Source organism: Harpegnathos saltator, unplaced genomic scaffold, assembly GCF_003227715.2.
Source record: "Harpegnathos saltator strain DR-91 unplaced genomic scaffold, Hsal_v8.6 scaffold519, whole genome shotgun sequence".
In the NCBI taxonomy this organism is placed as follows: Eukaryota; Metazoa; Arthropoda; class Insecta; order Hymenoptera; family Formicidae; genus Harpegnathos; species Harpegnathos saltator.
The window spans coordinates 341,531-359,648 of record NW_020230337.1 but is presented as its reverse complement, the minus strand read 5'-3'; the positions used below and the strand labels follow the sequence as shown (position 1 = coordinate 359,648).

General features: G+C 45.5%; 2 protein-coding genes across 2 annotated transcripts; both read left to right on the top strand.

Annotated features, from left to right (window-relative positions):
- The first annotated feature begins 3,523 nt into the window (after window positions 1–3,523).
- LOC105191189 (ras-interacting protein RIP3) lies at window positions 3,524–9,239 on the top strand. The gene is made up of 2 exons (XM_011154407.2): window positions 3,524–5,451; window positions 8,383–9,239. The coding sequence occupies exons 1-2, from the start codon at window positions 4,026–4,028 to the stop codon at window positions 8,646–8,648; spliced, it is 1,692 nt and encodes a 563-aa protein (XP_011152709.2). The 5' UTR covers window positions 3,524–4,025; the 3' UTR covers window positions 8,649–9,239.
- Window positions 9,240–11,973: 2,734 nt separating this feature from the next.
- Window positions 11,974–17,993, top strand: LOC105191188 (importin-4). Its single transcript, XM_011154406.3, has 15 exons — window positions 11,974–12,158; window positions 12,538–12,624; window positions 12,707–12,814; window positions 12,908–13,060; window positions 13,177–13,365; window positions 13,446–13,740; window positions 13,815–13,972; window positions 14,055–14,646; window positions 14,737–14,972; window positions 15,047–15,249; window positions 15,332–15,672; window positions 15,748–15,923; window positions 16,008–16,216; window positions 16,395–16,705; window positions 16,838–17,993. The coding sequence occupies exons 1-15, from the start codon at window positions 12,105–12,107 to the stop codon at window positions 16,960–16,962; spliced, it is 3,237 nt and encodes a 1,078-aa protein (XP_011152708.1). The 5' UTR covers window positions 11,974–12,104; the 3' UTR covers window positions 16,963–17,993.
- Window positions 17,994–18,118: the final 125 nt, after the last annotated feature.

The window sequence follows — 18,118 nt, the reverse complement described above, 5'->3', positions numbered from 1 at the left end:
AAGGAACTCTCGGCCGCTCGGTCGCGCGTTCGTCGTTGCAGCATCCGCGCTTGCGGAGAACACGTGAAGCAGCTCCCCGACGGCCACCCAAGCCGCCATCAGACGCGCCGACGAGATTCTCTGTTTACACGATACGTAATTTTATACCGTCGCCGTCGATCGGCGGCTGCGCCTTTACGAACCCTCTCCTCGTCTTTTAGCGCGCATTCGATACCGTACCCCGTCGACCTTTCGAGTAGTCCAGCCATTCACAAATGCACCTGTTGTGCGCGACTGTTTTGCCGGACGTCAGCCGACATTTATCTCGATCCATTATCGGCACCCTTTGTTCTTTGTGCACGTCTCCGTTTTATTCCGCCGCCGCCTATAAATGTAAATATGCCGTCAAGGAAGAGCGAGTAATTACGCGTATGCGGGGCAATTATAAAGATAAGAGCTGTGAATCCTTTCGAAAGAACAGTCGACGCAACATTGAGACGTAGAAATTTGGCGAGAAAATTCATCTGTTATCTTTTTGTGAAAAAACCGCATTGTTGAATGCATTAACATCCGTCAGGACGAAGGTCGGTCTCTCTTGGGGTCTCCGCTACGGATCAGACAATTAAAAGGCTAATTACAAGGGTCACCGCCGCTTACAAAAATGTGCGGAAGATTTGTTATGAGCGTGTGTAAAAGCCCGCTGTGAAAGAAACGAGCTGCCCGCCCGTAATCTCTGGTTCCGGTCTGCGGTTTCCCCGGAAAGCACACGTGCAACCGACACAGCTTTTCTCGGGGTGGTCCCGGTCTTTTGTGATGCGCTTTTATCTTAAATAAAGCATCTGCGACTCTGAGCGGCAATAAAATCTCTCGAGCGTCCGTAAGATGCTGCCCGTCGTTGTCGTGTCCGAAATGTCGAGAAGCACAGAAGAGAGATGCGCGACACGCGACTCTCTATTCTTGCTCGACTCATCGATAACCGTAACTGATTTCAAATCATACCAATGATTTCAAATCAGTTACGGTTATCTGCCAGTCTGCGAGTTTCGCCACTTGTTAGATCTTCCATTCTCCTTCCACGTTTTGCCCCTCTTGCCCTTTACGACAAGAGCCAATTATTTCCCCTCGAGAAGGAGGCACTCGAGGCTGTCGCGGAAAACATCACGAAAGAGCCCGAAAGTAGTAAAACGATAAACAGTGCTACTACCTACGAGGGTTGCTCTCTCCCTCTCTCTCTCTCTCTCTCTCTCTCTCTCTTGGCTTCGAGAAGCGCAGCAAGCAGAGAGAGAGAGAGAGAGAGAGAGAGAGAGAGAGAGAGAGAGAGAGAGAAAGGATCGTCTGCACTTGAACTTTCAACCCTTAAGACACGAGACCCACTACACCGCATGACCTGCGTTCAGTCCGGCGAATGTGCTCAGTCCCTTGCTCTTAGAGACGCGTTAGTTAGTAAATAACACGGAGGAGAGACGGGTGAACGATCCGCGCAACGGAGGAGTCCTGCGACCGACGCGCGTCGACAGAGAGGAAGTACGAAGACAGAGGCAAGATGGCCGCTGCGCACTGCTCCTCTTTCGTCGGCTCGTTTGGCCCAAGGCAAACAAACCTCTCCTGAGAATTCGTGGTCCACATTCGCTGCGCATCCACAGCGCATCCACAGCGTGCTCCGATATGCTCCGACGTCCTCGCGCAATCCGGACGCTATCTTCAGTGTTATGAATGTGTGTCATCAACACGCAAGAGTATACTTGTGATTTTCCAAAGAGAGAGAGAGAGAGAGAGAGAGAGAGAGAGAGAGAGAGAGAGAGCATCTGACGAAGGAGTCCCTCTGTGCTCCGGAGTCCGGTTGTGCAGCAATCTTTGCTGATTGCTGATTACTGATTCGCATTTACTAGTTATTGCAGAAAAGTCAAGTCTGCAAATTAATTTGTAAAAAGCTTTTCACCAATCCGCATAGTCGGGCAGTTTTCTCTTCCAGCAGCGTCTCTCGTATTTAAAAATTCCTTTTTTACGACCACTCGAAAGTGATGCCGCCATCCATTTCGAGATCGTCTCTCAAGGATCACAATAAAACGAAGCGCATAAAGCCGTACGTGACGATAAGGCATGAACTCTTTCTTTATTTTTCACTGCTGCGGTCATTCGACACTTGGTCACGATCAAAGTCGAATAAACATATCTTTTCGATCGACCATCATCGGCATCTCCATCGACATCGTCCCGATATCGAATGACAACGCAGCCGTCGGTCTGTTGAGAGCCTGTTGAGAGGAGATCTCGCACGCGCAGTAATAACACGAACGATACGGCCTACGGGAAATTATTTTTAATACTCGCGACTACGAAATTTGCAGTCGCAGAATCAGAATGAAAAAAAAAAAAAACACCAGCTTGAATATCGCTCTCAATATAGAGCGGATATGGAAACGCCTTGGGTGTTGATGCCTTTTTATCCTCGATTTAGAAAAAGCCAGCTTCCGAGGGAACAGCGAACGTTTCGGGGAGATTGCGAAAATGTTGAAGAACGGCTGCCATTGTCGATGAGAGAAATCGCATCTCGTGCACCGCGAGGAAGTATCACAAGGCGGTACCACGACGAACAGGCGGAGCGTGCGTCGAGCGTCCCGTTGGCCAAGAGGTAGACCAATAGCTTTTCCTTTCCTCTTCTTCGTGTGCATCCGCAGCTATGCATCGCGCTTGCAAGATAGCGATATCTCTTCGAGTCAGGCGCGCACGAATCGCTCGACCTCGTGAGTTTGCGCGTAAAAGAAATTTCACACGTGTACGATGCGAGTGATTGCGGTGATTACACCTCCCTGTTACTTCGAGTCCATCTTTTCCCACCACCTTTTTTAAACCTAGAGATATTTTCTGTTGGAGAGTAGCTCTTGTATCCTTTATCCCCTTTCGATGATACCCCGAACGATGATGAGATGTTATTCACCTTTCAATTTAACACGAGCCTCTCCCTTTCTTTCTGGATCCTCCCGATAATCCAAAAATCTCATGTTTTGTACATTTGCGCGATGTTGCATCATCAGCATCGTCGATGGTGCGCGGAACGGTATCGTCCGCGCGGTGTTGTTCTGTTCTATTCTTACGGCGCCATCACAGCGACAATCGGATCACGTAACCCCGCGCGCGCGCGCGCGTACGACGATATGGCATCGCACCACCGACGAATGAATCCAAATAATAACGTCATTATGCAACTTACTAACGCCCGTAATCTGGCGGGATAACGTGGAGAATGTGGAAGACGCAAAAGCCATACGGGGGCACCGCGAGCGCGAAGGCAGAGAGTTCGGTATCGCAGCCATTGGTCGTGGAGCCGCGTGCTCTCGAGCTGAACGTCAGAGCGCGACCAATCCGGATATCGCGTTCCTCACCCGCGTCGGCACGCCCATGATAGAAAGAAACCTCGTCGACGCTCTGTCATGCCGCTATTAACGTCATCCACGACGGGATCCCGCTCTCCGGTCTCGCTAGCGAGCGAGCGAGCGAGCGAGCGAACAGCAGTCATCCGAAAACACTTAGTGGCGCATCAGCGAGTCCGCCGGCGAGTCGGAAGCGAGTCTAAATAATTGAATACCCCTCCGTCGCCGCCGCCGCCGCCGCCGCCGCCGTCGCCGCGACGAAATCGCGCAAACAATTTACACCCGAGCGTGTAAATATCCGCGCGAACTCGAAGCAAGAGTCGCGCTCCCTCGAGTCGGAGGTGGTGGCCGCCCCGCGCGCGCCGTTGCGGGTTCGTTGCTCCGCGGGAGCGTCGTGACGCCCGCGAGCGCGCTCCCCGTGATCGATCTCGATTCGCCAAGTTGTGGGGTAAGAAGAGAATCCATCGGAACTCCATGCGTCTCGAAACACACCACCCTCTGCTGCACCTCTGTCACACCTGTCACGCTGAGTATCGACCGCGAGATCATCGCCCGTCGTCATCGCGTCGTTCGCGTCGGATAGCCGCAACGGTGAACGTGAACCGTAGAATGCCCGTCAGAATCGGACTGTAGAATACGATAGAACGAGTGGGGAAATCAACCGGACCAGACTTGATGGACCAGAGTGTGATCGTGCCGCGCGATATCGGTGCCGTCGACAGCGTGAGGCTGCTGACGGCCATGAAGAACGAGTCCGACATCGCTGGCATGCATCAACCGGAGCAAACGATCATCGCGCATTCGAACTCGTCAACGGTGGCCGCGCGATCTGTACTGCCGATAGCGACAAGTCTGCAGCAGCAGCAGCAGCAACAGCAACAGCAACAGCAACAGCAACAGCAGCAGCAGCAGCAGCAGCAGCAGCAACAACAGGAGCAAGGTCTGGAGTCGCTCATGTGCAACCCCACGAGTAGCGAGATACCGCGGAAACCCGGCGGTCGACGCCAAGAGAAACCACCGTACTCGTACATAGCGCTGATCGTGATGGCCATTCAGTCGAGTCCGGGCAAACGACTCACCCTGTCCGAGATCTACTCGTTTCTGCAGCAACGCTTCCCGTTTTTCCGCGGCGCTTATCAAGGCTGGAAGAACTCGGTGCGACACAATCTCAGTCTGAACGAGTGCTTCATCAAGTTACCCAAAGGCTTGGGTAGGCCTGGCAAGGGTCATTACTGGACCATCGATCCGTCCACGGAGTACATGTTCGAAGAGGGTAGCTTCCGGCGACGACCACGCGGCTTCCGACGCAAATGCCAGGCGTTGAAGCCGCAGTACTCGCAATATTACTCCGGCCCGGCCGGTCCCGTCGGCGTACAGACACCTGGCTATGACAACTTGACCGGTGGCGGCATTGAATACACCAACGGCTACCAGAACCACCAGTATCAAAACTATCAGGAATACGCCATGTACGCGCCAAGTGCGGCCGCGGCGGCGGCCGCGGCGGCAGCCGCGGTCTCCGCCGCCGATTGGGCGTATCCGGATGGTGCGACGTACAAGTCTCCACCGATCGCCGAGGTCACTTACAAGACCACCGAGGTTACCTACAAGACCGGCGAGCCGGCGACAGCGGCGCCGGTCTATCGGAACGGGGAGCTGGTGGCTTTCAAGAGCGAACCCGGTTCGTTCGGCACCAGAAGTCAGGATCATCAGTTGACGTACAGACCCACGGTTGCCGACGGTTTCTCCTCTCCCTCGGTGAAGGAACATCAACATCATCATCATCAGCAGCAGCAGCAGCAGCAGCAGCAGCAGCAGCAACAGCAACAGCCGCAACAGCCGCAACAGCACCATCATCATGCAGATTACAAGGACGAGACCATGATGAACTACAAGTGCGCCAATTCGACGCCCACTACTCAAGCACCCGGACAAGATTATTACGTCGGTTATGGCCTCGCGGCAGTGAGCAACAACGCCGGACACGACGTCAACATCGCCATGCAGGCTATGCAGGAGCAGCAACCAGCCGGCGGTAGTCCAGTGACGAACGTCAGCTCGCCGCATAGCGCCGGTTGCCAAACACCTGTCACCGATCACGGTGAGTCGCCGTTGCCGATTTGTCAAAAAACACTTCACTTTGTTTCGACATCCACGTGGATCTTTGATCAAATGTCGTCGATTTGAAGAGTATAGCAAACCGTAGAGACCCCGGTAGTAGAACAGAAAAGACGCAACCGTAGAAACGCGACCGCGATGTCACGCCTGAGATCTTTTAGTCCTCTTTGCATCGCGAGGATAACATTGACGGGTCGCGACGTCATTCAGGGGCCATCTGGAAAATCGGAGACAGTTTACGACCTTTCGGGCGCCGTGTCCTGCAAAGTGAAGCCACATCGACCACGACTCGATTCCATCGGATGTGTCCCATCCTTTCTTTACAGGTTTAGAATTTCCCCCGAGCGAATCGAGTTTTCAAGATTTGAAGAGAGGAAGAGATTGTTTTTCTTCACGAGACACAAGTACGATTTGATTGAACGCATTCTTGGTTGTTCCAGCGGGTGTAAAATTATATTAGAGCAAGCTTCGTTTCTGCAAGCTTCATGTAGAAATAAGAGAGTAAGCTTCGTTTAGAAATTAGAAAGAAACGTGTTCTAGACATATAAAGTCTCGGTCGTTTATAGCACGACGTTGAAGGATTCTCGTTGTCGTACGATATACATCGGAGGGTGACACACCGGACGACTCGTTATGGTCGACAGAGACTATTAACGCGAAGACAACACGCATTTACGTCTCGAGTTCGTAACTTGTACTTTGAGTAATTCGACATCTGTAAGACGAGACATTTCTGGTGGTGTTTCTTCTTCTCGCGGGATTTATTTAGTCAACGTCGCATCTCCAACAGAAAAACGATAATAAAATGTTCGTTAGCAATGTTTTATGGTAACGATAATATATGAGGTCGTTGCGAGGAGCGTTTCGCGAATGTATTTGTGTGGGTTCTCCGTCTCCTCGCCTCCTGTCCATCTTAGGTCCTCTTTAATGCAAACATTACCTCAAATATAGTTTTACGCGCCAAGATAATTAGATAATTATGCAAACACACACTCCGCGCGTCGTAAAAATAATTTTCATTGCTCATTCAACGTCGAGCGGCGAACTTGGAAGGGTAAATGCAATTTTTGTTGCCTGCCCGTCTCGTAGCCGCGTGCTAGCAAGTGCGTGCTCGAATCGTTTATCGCGTAAACATTTATAAGAGGCGTAAACAAGATGATTTAATTCGGCCTTAACCCCGCAAAACGAAGCGGTGTCGTAATATTTACGACACCGTCTCTCACCGAAGGCGAATCGATTGGCCGATTTGCATATTAATCCGTAGCTTTCATCGGGCTGTAAATAAAGGATTTGAAAATTAAATTGAAACGAGTCTATCTGTATATATATATATATGTGTGTGTGTGTGTGTGTGTGTGTGTGTGTGTGTGTGTGTGTGTGTGTGTGTGTGTGTGTGTGTGTGTGTGTGTGTGTGTGTGTGTGTGTGTGTATATATAATATATATACTTTACGAGCTCGGTGACGGGGTATAGTTGAAATAATTCCGCGATCGGTAATTTCGCGTTCACTTTCGATCGAGAAGGATAAATCGCGTAAGCACGTTGGCCGTGCCGATGCGAGAGCGAGGAGTCTCTTCCTCTCTCCGTAGCTCGATACAACGCGGATCGACGGGAGATAAACGCGCACCACCCACGCTTCCTCCAGAGCGCAGACTTCTTCTTCTTCTTGTTCGTCTTCCGTCAGTCAGTGGAGTGTAAACGAGATCGATCCACAGACGCGCGGGCCTTGCCTTTTTACTCTTCTTACGCAGCGCTCTCCGTGTATTTCTGGAGCGCGATCTCTTTACTCCGAACTATGGCCTGTTGTGCCGGTATTCGGTCAGAAGCGACTTCTGTGCTCCCCGAAAGCCAGCGTTCGCGCTCTCGCGCGCGCCTTGCGTGCGTGCGTGCGTGCGTGCGTGCGTGCAGTACGCGTTCTCGAAAAGAAAAAGAAAAAGAATTGGTTGGCGCGAGCACAGTCGTGCCGAGAACATTTGGATCCACGAGAGAGAAGGATTTTGACTGGCAGCAGCGCCATCGGACCACCCACGACGTAGGGTCGCGATGCCACTCGCGCGCGACGTCGCGCTGCAGAATCGATCGTAGAATTAAGCGGGCTAATCTTTGATTACACCGAAACGATGTACCGAGACGGTAGCAAGTTTTCGAGTTTTTTGCAATAATAAAAATAAATGTCACAGTTTAGATGACTCTCTGTAGATCTGATACGTATGGTTGAATTGTTGCTACACTCTTGCGATATTCTTGCCGAGAGACCGAGAGACCAAGGATATCATCAACAACAAAGGGATTAGGGCTGCGGGAGGTGATTGCGACTTTCTTACGAGAAGCGAAAATTTAATACATGGTCGCGCGAGAGAGGAGAATGGAAAAAGAAAAACAGGCAGAACAAAACCGAGACACGAGTGAAGTGGCAGCCTCGAGAGGAGGCTACTTGAGAACTGCCGCAGCTTTAGATTTACGACGCCTGCCCTAAGTACCAATTTCTATCGTGAGATCCTTCAGTTCTCTTTTCGTTCTGCAGCATTGCTTGTGCGCCCCGTGAGGTCGTCTCGGCCAACGAAACTAGATGAAATCTCATCCGAGAATACACGGAATGTTTGGGAATCGGTATCAAATATTGTCGAAGCACTCGCATCTCGTCGGAACGATAAAACGGCAGACGTGTATTGCAGTCCCGATGGTCGATACACATTTACAGAACGATTACGAGCGTTAGTGCGACATAATGCGACATCGTCGTTTGCGTGAGACTTTTTCAAAATATCTCTCTCTCTCTCTCTCTCTCTCTCTCTCTCCTCGGTCAATACTGAGTGAATTTTAATTAAACCAAGTTTAATTAAACCTGTTCACATCAAGATACGCCAAAGGATACAAACGTTAAAAGACGAATAAAAACGGTGGATCTGTTTCAGGAATAAAAATGCAATGCGCCAACTCTAGCTCGAGCTCGAACAGTTCCGGCGGCGGAATCGTGGATCGGAAGCCATCCTATTTCGCAGCGCATCCTGGAGGATCGGTGACCTTGAGCTCCTTGAGCTCACTGGGTTCGTTAAATCTGAGTAACATTGGCGGACTGAGTATATCCAATCTACCTGGTGCGGTGTCTACAAATATTCATCACACGTCAACGCCGCCGCCCACGACCATGTATTACGATCAAATCAAGTACAACATGTGAATATGTTTCCTCGAAAAGCGTCGGATTCATGTTATCGAAAAAGTCAAAAGCCCCGCGTTGGCAATCAAGACGGACATTCAAGCGATATTATCGAGTTTTCGAGTATATTCTCGTGATCTCCGACCGATCTCCGAGCGATCTTATCCATCTGTGAGATGACACACGAGAAAACGAGAGCAAGAATTACTCGCCTTTGCGATTCGCAGTCGCAGGCGCGAATAAACAATGTACGTAAAATGTAAGATACAGCGTGGCGTAAAGAAAGAAAGAAAGAAAAAAAAGGAAATTACGACCGATGGCTCAAACGCGCGTAGCGGTGCACACGTCGGGATAATAACGTCCACTTGCAGAGAACGAACGATGCATCTCGACCATATCCTATTTATATATTTGCGATCTACCGATCGATGTAATTAATTTAAGTCTAGTGCGGAAAAAAAACAAAGTCTGTGGAATTAAATAACGTTTACTACAAAAAAGCAAGAAAAAAAGAAAAATTCTCTTTCCATCGACCGAGTTCTTCATCTACATGCTTCCTTGCTCTGTTCGTTGTAGCAAATGCACTTCCAACACTCAACCGGTGCGAGACTGTCCGTGTGAAGATTTAGTAAACAGTTTTATTAAATTCTTTTTGTTCACAAAATCGATGCTACTTGCGCAGAATCAAGCTCGCATAAGCGGAATCAGGCGCAGAGATTATTATTTAGCATGTAATGACGAATTCAAGTGTTAAATCTGAACATTGGCGATTACAATGCATCGAGAATTGGCACGAGGTCTATCGCGACATCGAAGAAAGTCACGCTTCCTATAAACGCGGATGATTACACTCGTTTACGTCACAACGGTTTTGCGGTGACGATAACAATTTGTTGATACCATGACAAGCCTCTTCGAGTTCTTTACTCCACATTGACCGGCAAATTCCCCAACGCGTCCGTCGGTCATCAGACAGTTTGGAGACACATCGTCATCGTGTGACGAATAAAATCAGTGATGTAATATTTCAAAAGAGCTTCGCGCGCAAGCTTCTTTCTCTGTTCTCTCGCGACACCGAGAATCCTGGATTATTCAGATCGATATTATTCAGTACATATTTCTTTTATAGCACTAACACATCTTGATTTGTTTCATAGCAAGTTAAAACAGGTCGGAAATGAATGGAAATACAGGTACAAACACACGGATAATAATACGAATAAAGGCATTTACATTTTTATAAAACATATTGACAAAAACATATTGACAAAAGAAAAAAAATATATATATATTCATAAGTGGATGGATAATAAACGACAGAATCGCGTTGTTGCCCGCCATAAGATTTGCCCGCCATAAAAGCGACGGCGAAAGGCTTCTTTTTCGGCTTTTTACTCGACTGTCCTTATCCCAACAACATCGGGCAAGTCGTCGTGACTCGTCCTTTGGGAAAATCGCGGCTGCGATATGAGACAGAAAGAAGGGAATGCTCCTTCGCGGAAGCGCGGCTCGATAATCGATCTTGTCAGCTCCCAAAATAGTGCTGACACCCGATCTTAGAACCAAGTTATCACGCGGCCGAGGAAACTAGCCGAGGAAAAGTGGATCAGCGCAAAGTAAGTTCTTGAAGATTTTCTCTCGGGAGAATTTTTTTCTCGTATTTCAGCCAGTATATGGTAGAAGAATCTTGATGCGTGCCGAATATATGCGTTCACCTAAAGATTGTTCCGTTCTCGCAAAAATGGTAAAATATTATGAGAAATCGCGTCGCGTAAATTCGTGTCAAAGGAATATGTAACCATTATCTGATCACGACGGCGCAATTCAACGTTGCTCGTGACTTGTATTGACTGAACCCTAAAACTCATAACCGAATTTCATCGAAGATTCTTCGGCTATCGAGAGAGGATACGACAGAGGAGAGGACAGCCCGCGGACGAATCTCCTTTAGCGAACGTCGCCCGGAATGCACATTAAGCCGACGACGAATGCATACATGAGGTGCAAGAAGAGTCACTCAACGACGTCGCTGACAGCCTTCGTGCTGTTTTAGTATTCGTATTCTCGAGACGGTGCTGGTTCCATCGGCGGGAAAATACGCTGTGCGTCTCGAGTAAGAAATACTTTAATTCTTTCTCGAGTCGAGTATAGAAACATTTGATTAGGACATTTGCAGAGAAATTATCGTCATTTGAATAAAAATTATCGGTACAAAACGATCGATCGAGCGATGAGAGAGATGATTTGCTTCCCTCTTATTTATCGTACTGCGAATTTGCCTATTTATTTTTAATTTTTCATACATTTCTGGAAATCACATGTCATCTGTGTATATGTCATGTCCAATAATATATTTCTCGTGTAATCACGAGAATCGTGATATTCTTGTTAAAAATATTTCCACAAGTAGCCACATGTGGTACGCGGTTATCGAATTAAATGAACGATAATAAAAATAATTAGCGGTGCAAGGAGGTCAAGGAAGGTAAGTCTCAAGCCTCATTTATCCTCTTACAACTCAAGTGCTAACACTCGTGTCAAGCTTCATGTCGAAGAGAATACATAAAGATATCCCAAGTATCAGGCACACGCTTGTTCAAGAGAGATAAGCCCTCTACACGGATGAAAATCCCTCAATCTTAGGTAAAAAATAATTTTAATGCAGACTCTTTTTTTCATGCGTCTCATATATCTTATATGCTATATGCTCTAAATATCTTTGAAATATATATCGGGACTTGAATATAAATTAAGGGTGAAAACGAAGTGATACGATTTTCAAAAAACACACGTTTCACACACGTTCCCTCGCATATTTTTGAGCGTATTGAGTGTAAAACTTATCGCGCGCGCGCGCGCGCACGGATCACTTTTTCGAATAGCATTGTTCTCACTGTTGCGTCTTTTTCTAATTTTCTTTATATCATTTAAAAATGTCCGTATGAGTAAGTGAGCAAACAAACGGTAGAAAGAAAGAGAGGGGGGGACAAGGGGGAATATATATATATATATATATAGTGGAAGGTAGAAAATATTCCGTAGGAAGGGGTTTGCTCTGAAATAATAAACTGGTCGACGACGCGGGAAGACTAGGCCTCTGAATGAATAAGCATGGCGATTCACGCTAGGCAACGTCTAGATGAAAAAAAGAATTTCCACGACATTCGAGCAGACAGAAAAGATCGCATTACGACGTAAGTGACAATTGAGACCGATTTGCAATTTACAATCCGATGACTAAAATTTCTTGCACAGCCCACTAACAATATCTTTTTTTATTCGTATTAGGTGATCCATGGGTGAAGCGTCTAATACGCGTGCGCGAGAAACCCGGCCCCTCTGGCATCACTACATCTGGGAACATTGTAGCCATATGGACGTCACCAACAGGTTTGGACAGCGGCTGTGGGCAGCCAGGTCGGTTTTCATTCGCAGATACTGCCAAGTAAATTTTTTACCCTTCGGCTGAGATAAGAAATGGAGAGCATACTGTTGAAGCTGTGCGTGCCCGATAACAGCACCATACAACAGGTTTGTAAGTTTTTACTCGCAACACGATGGTCGATTTGATTTTTCCAACACTGAAAAACACGTGCTTCCTTTCGCTTTGATCAAATGAACGGTTTGTCGAATTTGAGTTTCATTATGTCACTCGATATTCGTTTGATCTCTTTGCTCAGATGCATAGAACTTCGCTTGAGCGAGTTGCAGTACTACTCGTGAACTACTAATCATCTAACTGCACTGCTACATCCGCTAGTGTCGATATTGGTTATTAATTACCGCACATAGTAGCTAACCATCAAAGTGTACCACGCAATAGCAATTGAAAACAATGCTATGTTCATTGCTATCCTTGATTCTGGTATGATGATTAAGTAGATATATCTTTGTATATTTTGTTATGCAGGCCACCGCTGAGCTTAGAAAAGCTCTTAGGAACCCGGACAATATATCAGCTTTGTGCCAACTCATAGTAACTTCGACAAACCCACAGGTTTGTGATTTCTTATAAACTTGAATCGCTTCATATATTATTCTAACTTTTGATAAATATGTGATTGAAAGTGGATGTTTAGGTAAGGCAGTATGCAGCTGTCCTCCTTAGGAAACGTTATAACAAAGAAAAGTACTGGACAAGTTTACCTGAGAATATACGTACCGAATTTAAAGCACTTATTTTACAGGTGAGTAATTTACAAGTTGAGATATTGTCAAATTGCTTTGTATGAATGGAATTTGTTGTTGTATTTCCAACCCTTATATTTGTTATATTTCAGGCCTTAGTAAACGAGCAACAGAAAAATGTTAGAAATGCTATAGCTCAGTTGATAGGTATCATCGTTAAGCATGAATTACCTACAAACACCTGGCCAGAGATTTTACAGTTCATACAACAATTGATTACTAGTGAAGATTTGACAAATAAGGAAGTAAGCAAGATATTGGATAGTGTCGACCTTCTAGAAACTATATGAAACTCTTGACATAAATGAGGCTATTTCTTAGTCTGGCTGATTACTTTACAATGTTAAAAATTTCATTCTAGCTAGGTATTTATACTTTATCCATTATGACAGAAGTCACACCAGATACTTATGTTACGCATGTCAAAACTCTGGCGGTACTTCTCGCTCGAACATTGCACAGTCTTCAGGAAAATTTAGGAAATTTAGTTTCTTATTACATTTTGAAAACAATGAAAAATCTTATTCCTTTGGCTGAACATGACGAAGTGGTACGTATCAACGGTGATGAAATTTTGGATGAAAATTTTAGTGCTGCTCAATATCTTTACTGAAAAATGTGTCATTCTAGCTGATGAATACTTACAATCAAATGATGCCGCTGGTAATAGCCACGATTCAGGCTTTCACTACGTCTGACGTAAAACGAGCCACCGAATGTTTCGAGTTGCTAGATGAATTGTGCGAGAATCTGAATGCTGTGATAGCGCCTCATGTCAAATCTCTTGTCAGTATGTGCCTTGCAATTGCTACTAACAAATCTTTAGACGATTCCCTTAGAGTTAAAGCGGTTGGTTTTATCGGCTGGTTAGCAAGAACGAAGAAAAAAGCACTTGTAAACCACAAGCTAGTAGAACCTATCGTTGGTAAGTTACTTTGCTAAGTCAAGCAGTCAGTAAGAATCTAGCGCAGAATGTCAATTATTGCTTTCGATTTTCAGACATGTTATTCGTACTCATGACCACGCGACCAGATAATGACGGTGACGACGATTATATGAACGGAGAAAACGACAATAATACACCAATAACGGCTGCTACTCAAACTTTAGACTTGCTCGCGTTACATCTGCCGCCAGAGAAATTGATCCCACACATGGTAAATTTGGGAGAAAGAACCGAATTATACCAAGATGAAATCGGAGAAAACTGAGATAAAAAGAGAAAAATTGATGTTACAGTTGCGATATATCGAGCCCGGATTACAAGGCACGGACATATACGGGAAGAAAGCTGCGTATGTGGCTATAGCTGTACTAGCGGAAGGTTGTTGCGAGTACATCCGCTCAAAGTATCTAGAGTCCTTCCTGCGATGCATCTGTCAAGGAATCACGCATCCCTCGCCTGTGGTACGCAATGCTGCTCTGTTCGCCTTAGGACAGTTTTCCGAACACCTGCAGCCGGAAATCTCGCAATATTCTTCCGAGTTACTGCCCGTGTTGTTCGAGTATCTCGGTCAAGTATGCGCCCACATCAAGCAAGAAAAGAAAGAGCCGCCTTCGGTCAGCCGTATGTTTTATGCTCTTGAGATGTTCTGTGAAAATCTAAACGATAGCCTGCTACCATACTTACCGACACTGATGGAGAGGCTGTTTGAGATCTTGAGCGCGGACACACCAGTGCACGTGAGAGAACTTGCTTTGAGTGCCATCAGTTCCGCTGCCTGTGCCAGTAAGGAGCACATGTTGCCGTATTTTGAGAGAATCGTCACTGTACTCAACAGTTATCTCACCGAGAACGTAACGGACATGTGTCTTCAAATTCAAGCTGTTGGTTAGTATAAACGGACGATGGGAAGAGACGATCGTATATACTCTCAACACTCAACACTGTTGCGTTTACATCTTATCTGTTGTGTTTCAGATACCCTCGCAGCAATCGCTAAAACAATAGGTGAGCAGCACTTTGCACCATTGACAACTAGATCTCTGAATTTTGGAATGAAACTGTTAAAAGAGACGGATGATCCGGATTTACGGAAATCCATCTATGGCCTATTCGCCTCTATCAGCACAGTAATGAAGAAGGAGATGGCCATAGCTTTACCCGAGATCGTCGAGTACATGATAATGAGCATACGGAGCTCGGACGGATTTGTCGTGAGTTCGATATATTTGAGTATTGTGCGAATTGAAAAAATCATGTTGAGAATGACAACGCAATATTGTTACAGACATATGTTAAGGACGACGAGGCTACAGCTTTCCCGGTCTATGAAGATGTCAGTGAGGAGGAGAACGAAGAGGAGGACATCGAGAACACTGACAACGAGGAGGATTATGACGAAGACGTTGCGGGTTACAGCGTCGAAAATGCCTATATCGAGGAGAAAGAAGAAGCTGTATTGGCTCTGAAGGAAATTGCCCAATATACAGAGTGAGTTCTTTCAAGTGAGGTCGTCAAATTTGAAGCGTGTAAGCATAAATGAATTGTACGACAAAAGAATATTGCGTTACAGAGAGGCGTTCATGCCGTATCTCGGGAAGTCCTTTGAAGAAACTTTCAAATTGACCGCTTATCCTCTGGAGGATATACGTAAAGCGAGTGTGGAGGCTCTAGTACAGTTCTGCATAAATTTTTCGAAAATCGAAACCAATGAAGGCAGAGAGGCGTTATTGAAGGCTCTTTCCATGTTGGTCTCGCGTCTGGCAGAACTGGTGAGATTGGATGAAGAGGCTACAGTTGCGATTAGCGCCTTGGATGCTTACACGGAACTTTTGAAGACGGTGAAATCGGATGTTCTCGTAGAAGCGGGTCACAAGGATGCTATAATGAATTGCGTGTTGGCTGTGATGAGTGGTATTTATAATTTGTGTTCACCCGTACACTCAATCGTAATTGGCGTGCATTACAAATTTGAATTTCCCACCGCAGGCGTGACAGAATGTCAAGATCAAGAGGAAGGTGAGGCTATCGAGACCGAGGCCGAACAGGATGAACTGTTGATAGAATGCGCGGGAGAAGTATTAGTCAACCTTGCAAATGTGATCGTACCGGAAGACTTCATGTTGTACTTCAACAGCGTGTTGCCGTTGCTTCTGGCAAGACTGGTATTCATTTTTTATGCTAGTTATCCATATTTTTTGCTTGAAATTGGCGGTAGATACACGTTAAACTGAACTAAATTTATTCAGGAAAAGAGCAAATCCGAGGAGCAAAGGTCTTTTGCTGCTGGCACTATTTCGGATTGCTGTTCGGGGCTCAAGCACGTGGTAGCGTTGTTTGTCCAAGAACTACTCCCGATTTTTCTGCGTCTGACCAATGATCCCAGTTCTGAAGTTCGCAATAATGTGATCTACGGAATCGGGGAAATTGCTTTGAACGGAAAAGAAGCCGTTTATTCGTATCCTTTTTAGTCGATGCTTCATCGTAAGTGAACGAGGAATAATGATCGGTCGATTACATGTGCTTACACAAATATATTACGTGACATATAGATTTTAGCACCAGTAATAGGTAATCCTAATTTGTGCAATTGGGATTATTCTTTTCAATGGTATTCCTTAACGATTCTTACGTAGGTATTACCCCGCTATACTGGAAGCTCTGTCGACCGCCATTGCGAAAGAATCGCATGCGGGTACTCGCGATAACGTCGTCGGAGCGATCGCACGACTTATTATCGTGAATTATTCGAATTTGCCGCTCGAACAAATAGTCCCAATTTTTGTCGAACAGTTACCGTTGAAAGAAGACTTTGTGGAGAATAAAGCCGTATTTAGGAGTATTCTCACGCTATACCAAGCCGGACATGCTGTCCTGCAGCCACATATTCGTACGCTGTTGAGAGTCGCGATTAGCGTACTACACGAAGAAAAAACCGGAAGTAGTGGTGAGTTTCTGAGAATAAGCAATTCATCAATTCTTCGATTTATTTGTCATTTGCAATGCCGTCTCGATCGCGATTAGCGTATCAATGTTTCCTATTAGATGTAATAAGTATATATTCTCTCCCTTTGCACAGAAGCGACGAATCTCATCATCGAGTTTATCAAGTCTGCTCAGCGGGACTTTCCAAATGATTGGAACGCACTTTCTAGTGAGTTGCCTGCGGAAGTTGTCACCAACATACAACGTATATTTTCTTAGGATATTGGAACGATTGAATAGTACCATGGCGCTGTCTTTGTTCATTTAAATATCGATCTGCGATATAATTATGCAATCTTTATCCGAAGTGCATTAGGTTTTCTTCCCGAAATCTATTACGACGACAAAATCTAAGAGGAGAATGAGCAACAACTTTCATTCTTCAATTCATTTTTTCACATCCACTCGATAGATCAACGCGTACTTTTTGTTTTTTAATTTTCGAAAATCGAAGTTCCGAAAATAATGAATTTGCAGCATTTATAGCATAAGATTTTTTTATAGAGTGGATTTTTTATAGAGTTCTAGTCTATGACAATTGTCCAAAAAGCCGAGCAAAAACTTGAGCGTTGTGGTTAGATAACAATTTTATAATCCCCGTGACACACACACACATTGAAGCTACCTTCCTATTTCTCGGATTATAAATCTTACATATATGGTAAAACAGATGAACTCAGTATATTACGCTTATTACATTAATCCGATTCTAGGCTGAATTATAGAGCTTATGAGTCTTCTTGTTACGGATCTTATGATTAAGCTCTAAACTTTCAATTCTAGAATCAACGAACTCGTGTGCTGCATCGTCGGATACTTTATACATGCGCATACATGCATGCATACACACACATACACACACACACACACATGCTTTCTGAGAATCGTATAAATATAACAAGGAATTGCGTATGCATGTGTACGTGTGTGTGTGTTGTGTGTGTATGTGTGTGTGTGTGTGTGTGTGCATGTGCGTATGCTTGTGTAAGGAAGTAATGCGAATCTACTCACAAAAATGGAAATTTACGAGATTGATTACATCTGATCAGTTACGATGTATCAATCCTCTGGCAGAAAGTGGAAACAGGCATTCCGAGGGAAGTGCTGGGTAATGCCATTGTTACTGACGAGCGGACGTCGCGTCTTCTCTCTGTAAACGGAAATAGTTGTCATAGTATAACTACATACACATAAAACGTATACATTGAGAATAAATGTATTATGTGAACAAATAAAAGTGTTGTATTATACTTGTGCTTTCTATAAAAGCTGAAAATTTTCTTGGCACACTCGCAGTATTTTGCAAACATTAAATTTTCTCTTCGTAGAAAAGTATCGAGCTTGCTAGTTAAAAATATAGTCCCAATGGGACCTC

What these genes read in the sequence shown, in the direction of transcription:
- LOC105191189 (XM_011154407.2), top strand. Translation starts at nt 4,026, where the DNA reads ATGGACCAGAGTGTGATCGTGCCGCGCGATATCGGTGCCGTCGACAGC. An exon ending in AACACCTGTCACCGATCACG is followed by an intron (nt 5,452 to 8,382) that starts GTGAGTCGCCGT and finishes GATCTGTTTCAG; the next exon opens with GAATAAAAATGCAATGCGCC.
- LOC105191188 (XM_011154406.3), top strand. Translation starts at nt 12,105, where the DNA reads ATGGAGAGCATACTGTTGAAGCTGTGCGTGCCCGATAACAGCACCATA. An exon ending in CGTGTTGGCTGTGATGAGTG is followed by an intron (nt 15,673 to 15,747) that starts GTATTTATAATT and finishes TTCCCACCGCAG; the next exon opens with GCGTGACAGAATGTCAAGAT. An exon ending in CGTTGCTTCTGGCAAGACTG is followed by an intron (nt 15,924 to 16,007) that starts GTATTCATTTTT and finishes AAATTTATTCAG; the next exon opens with GAAAAGAGCAAATCCGAGGA.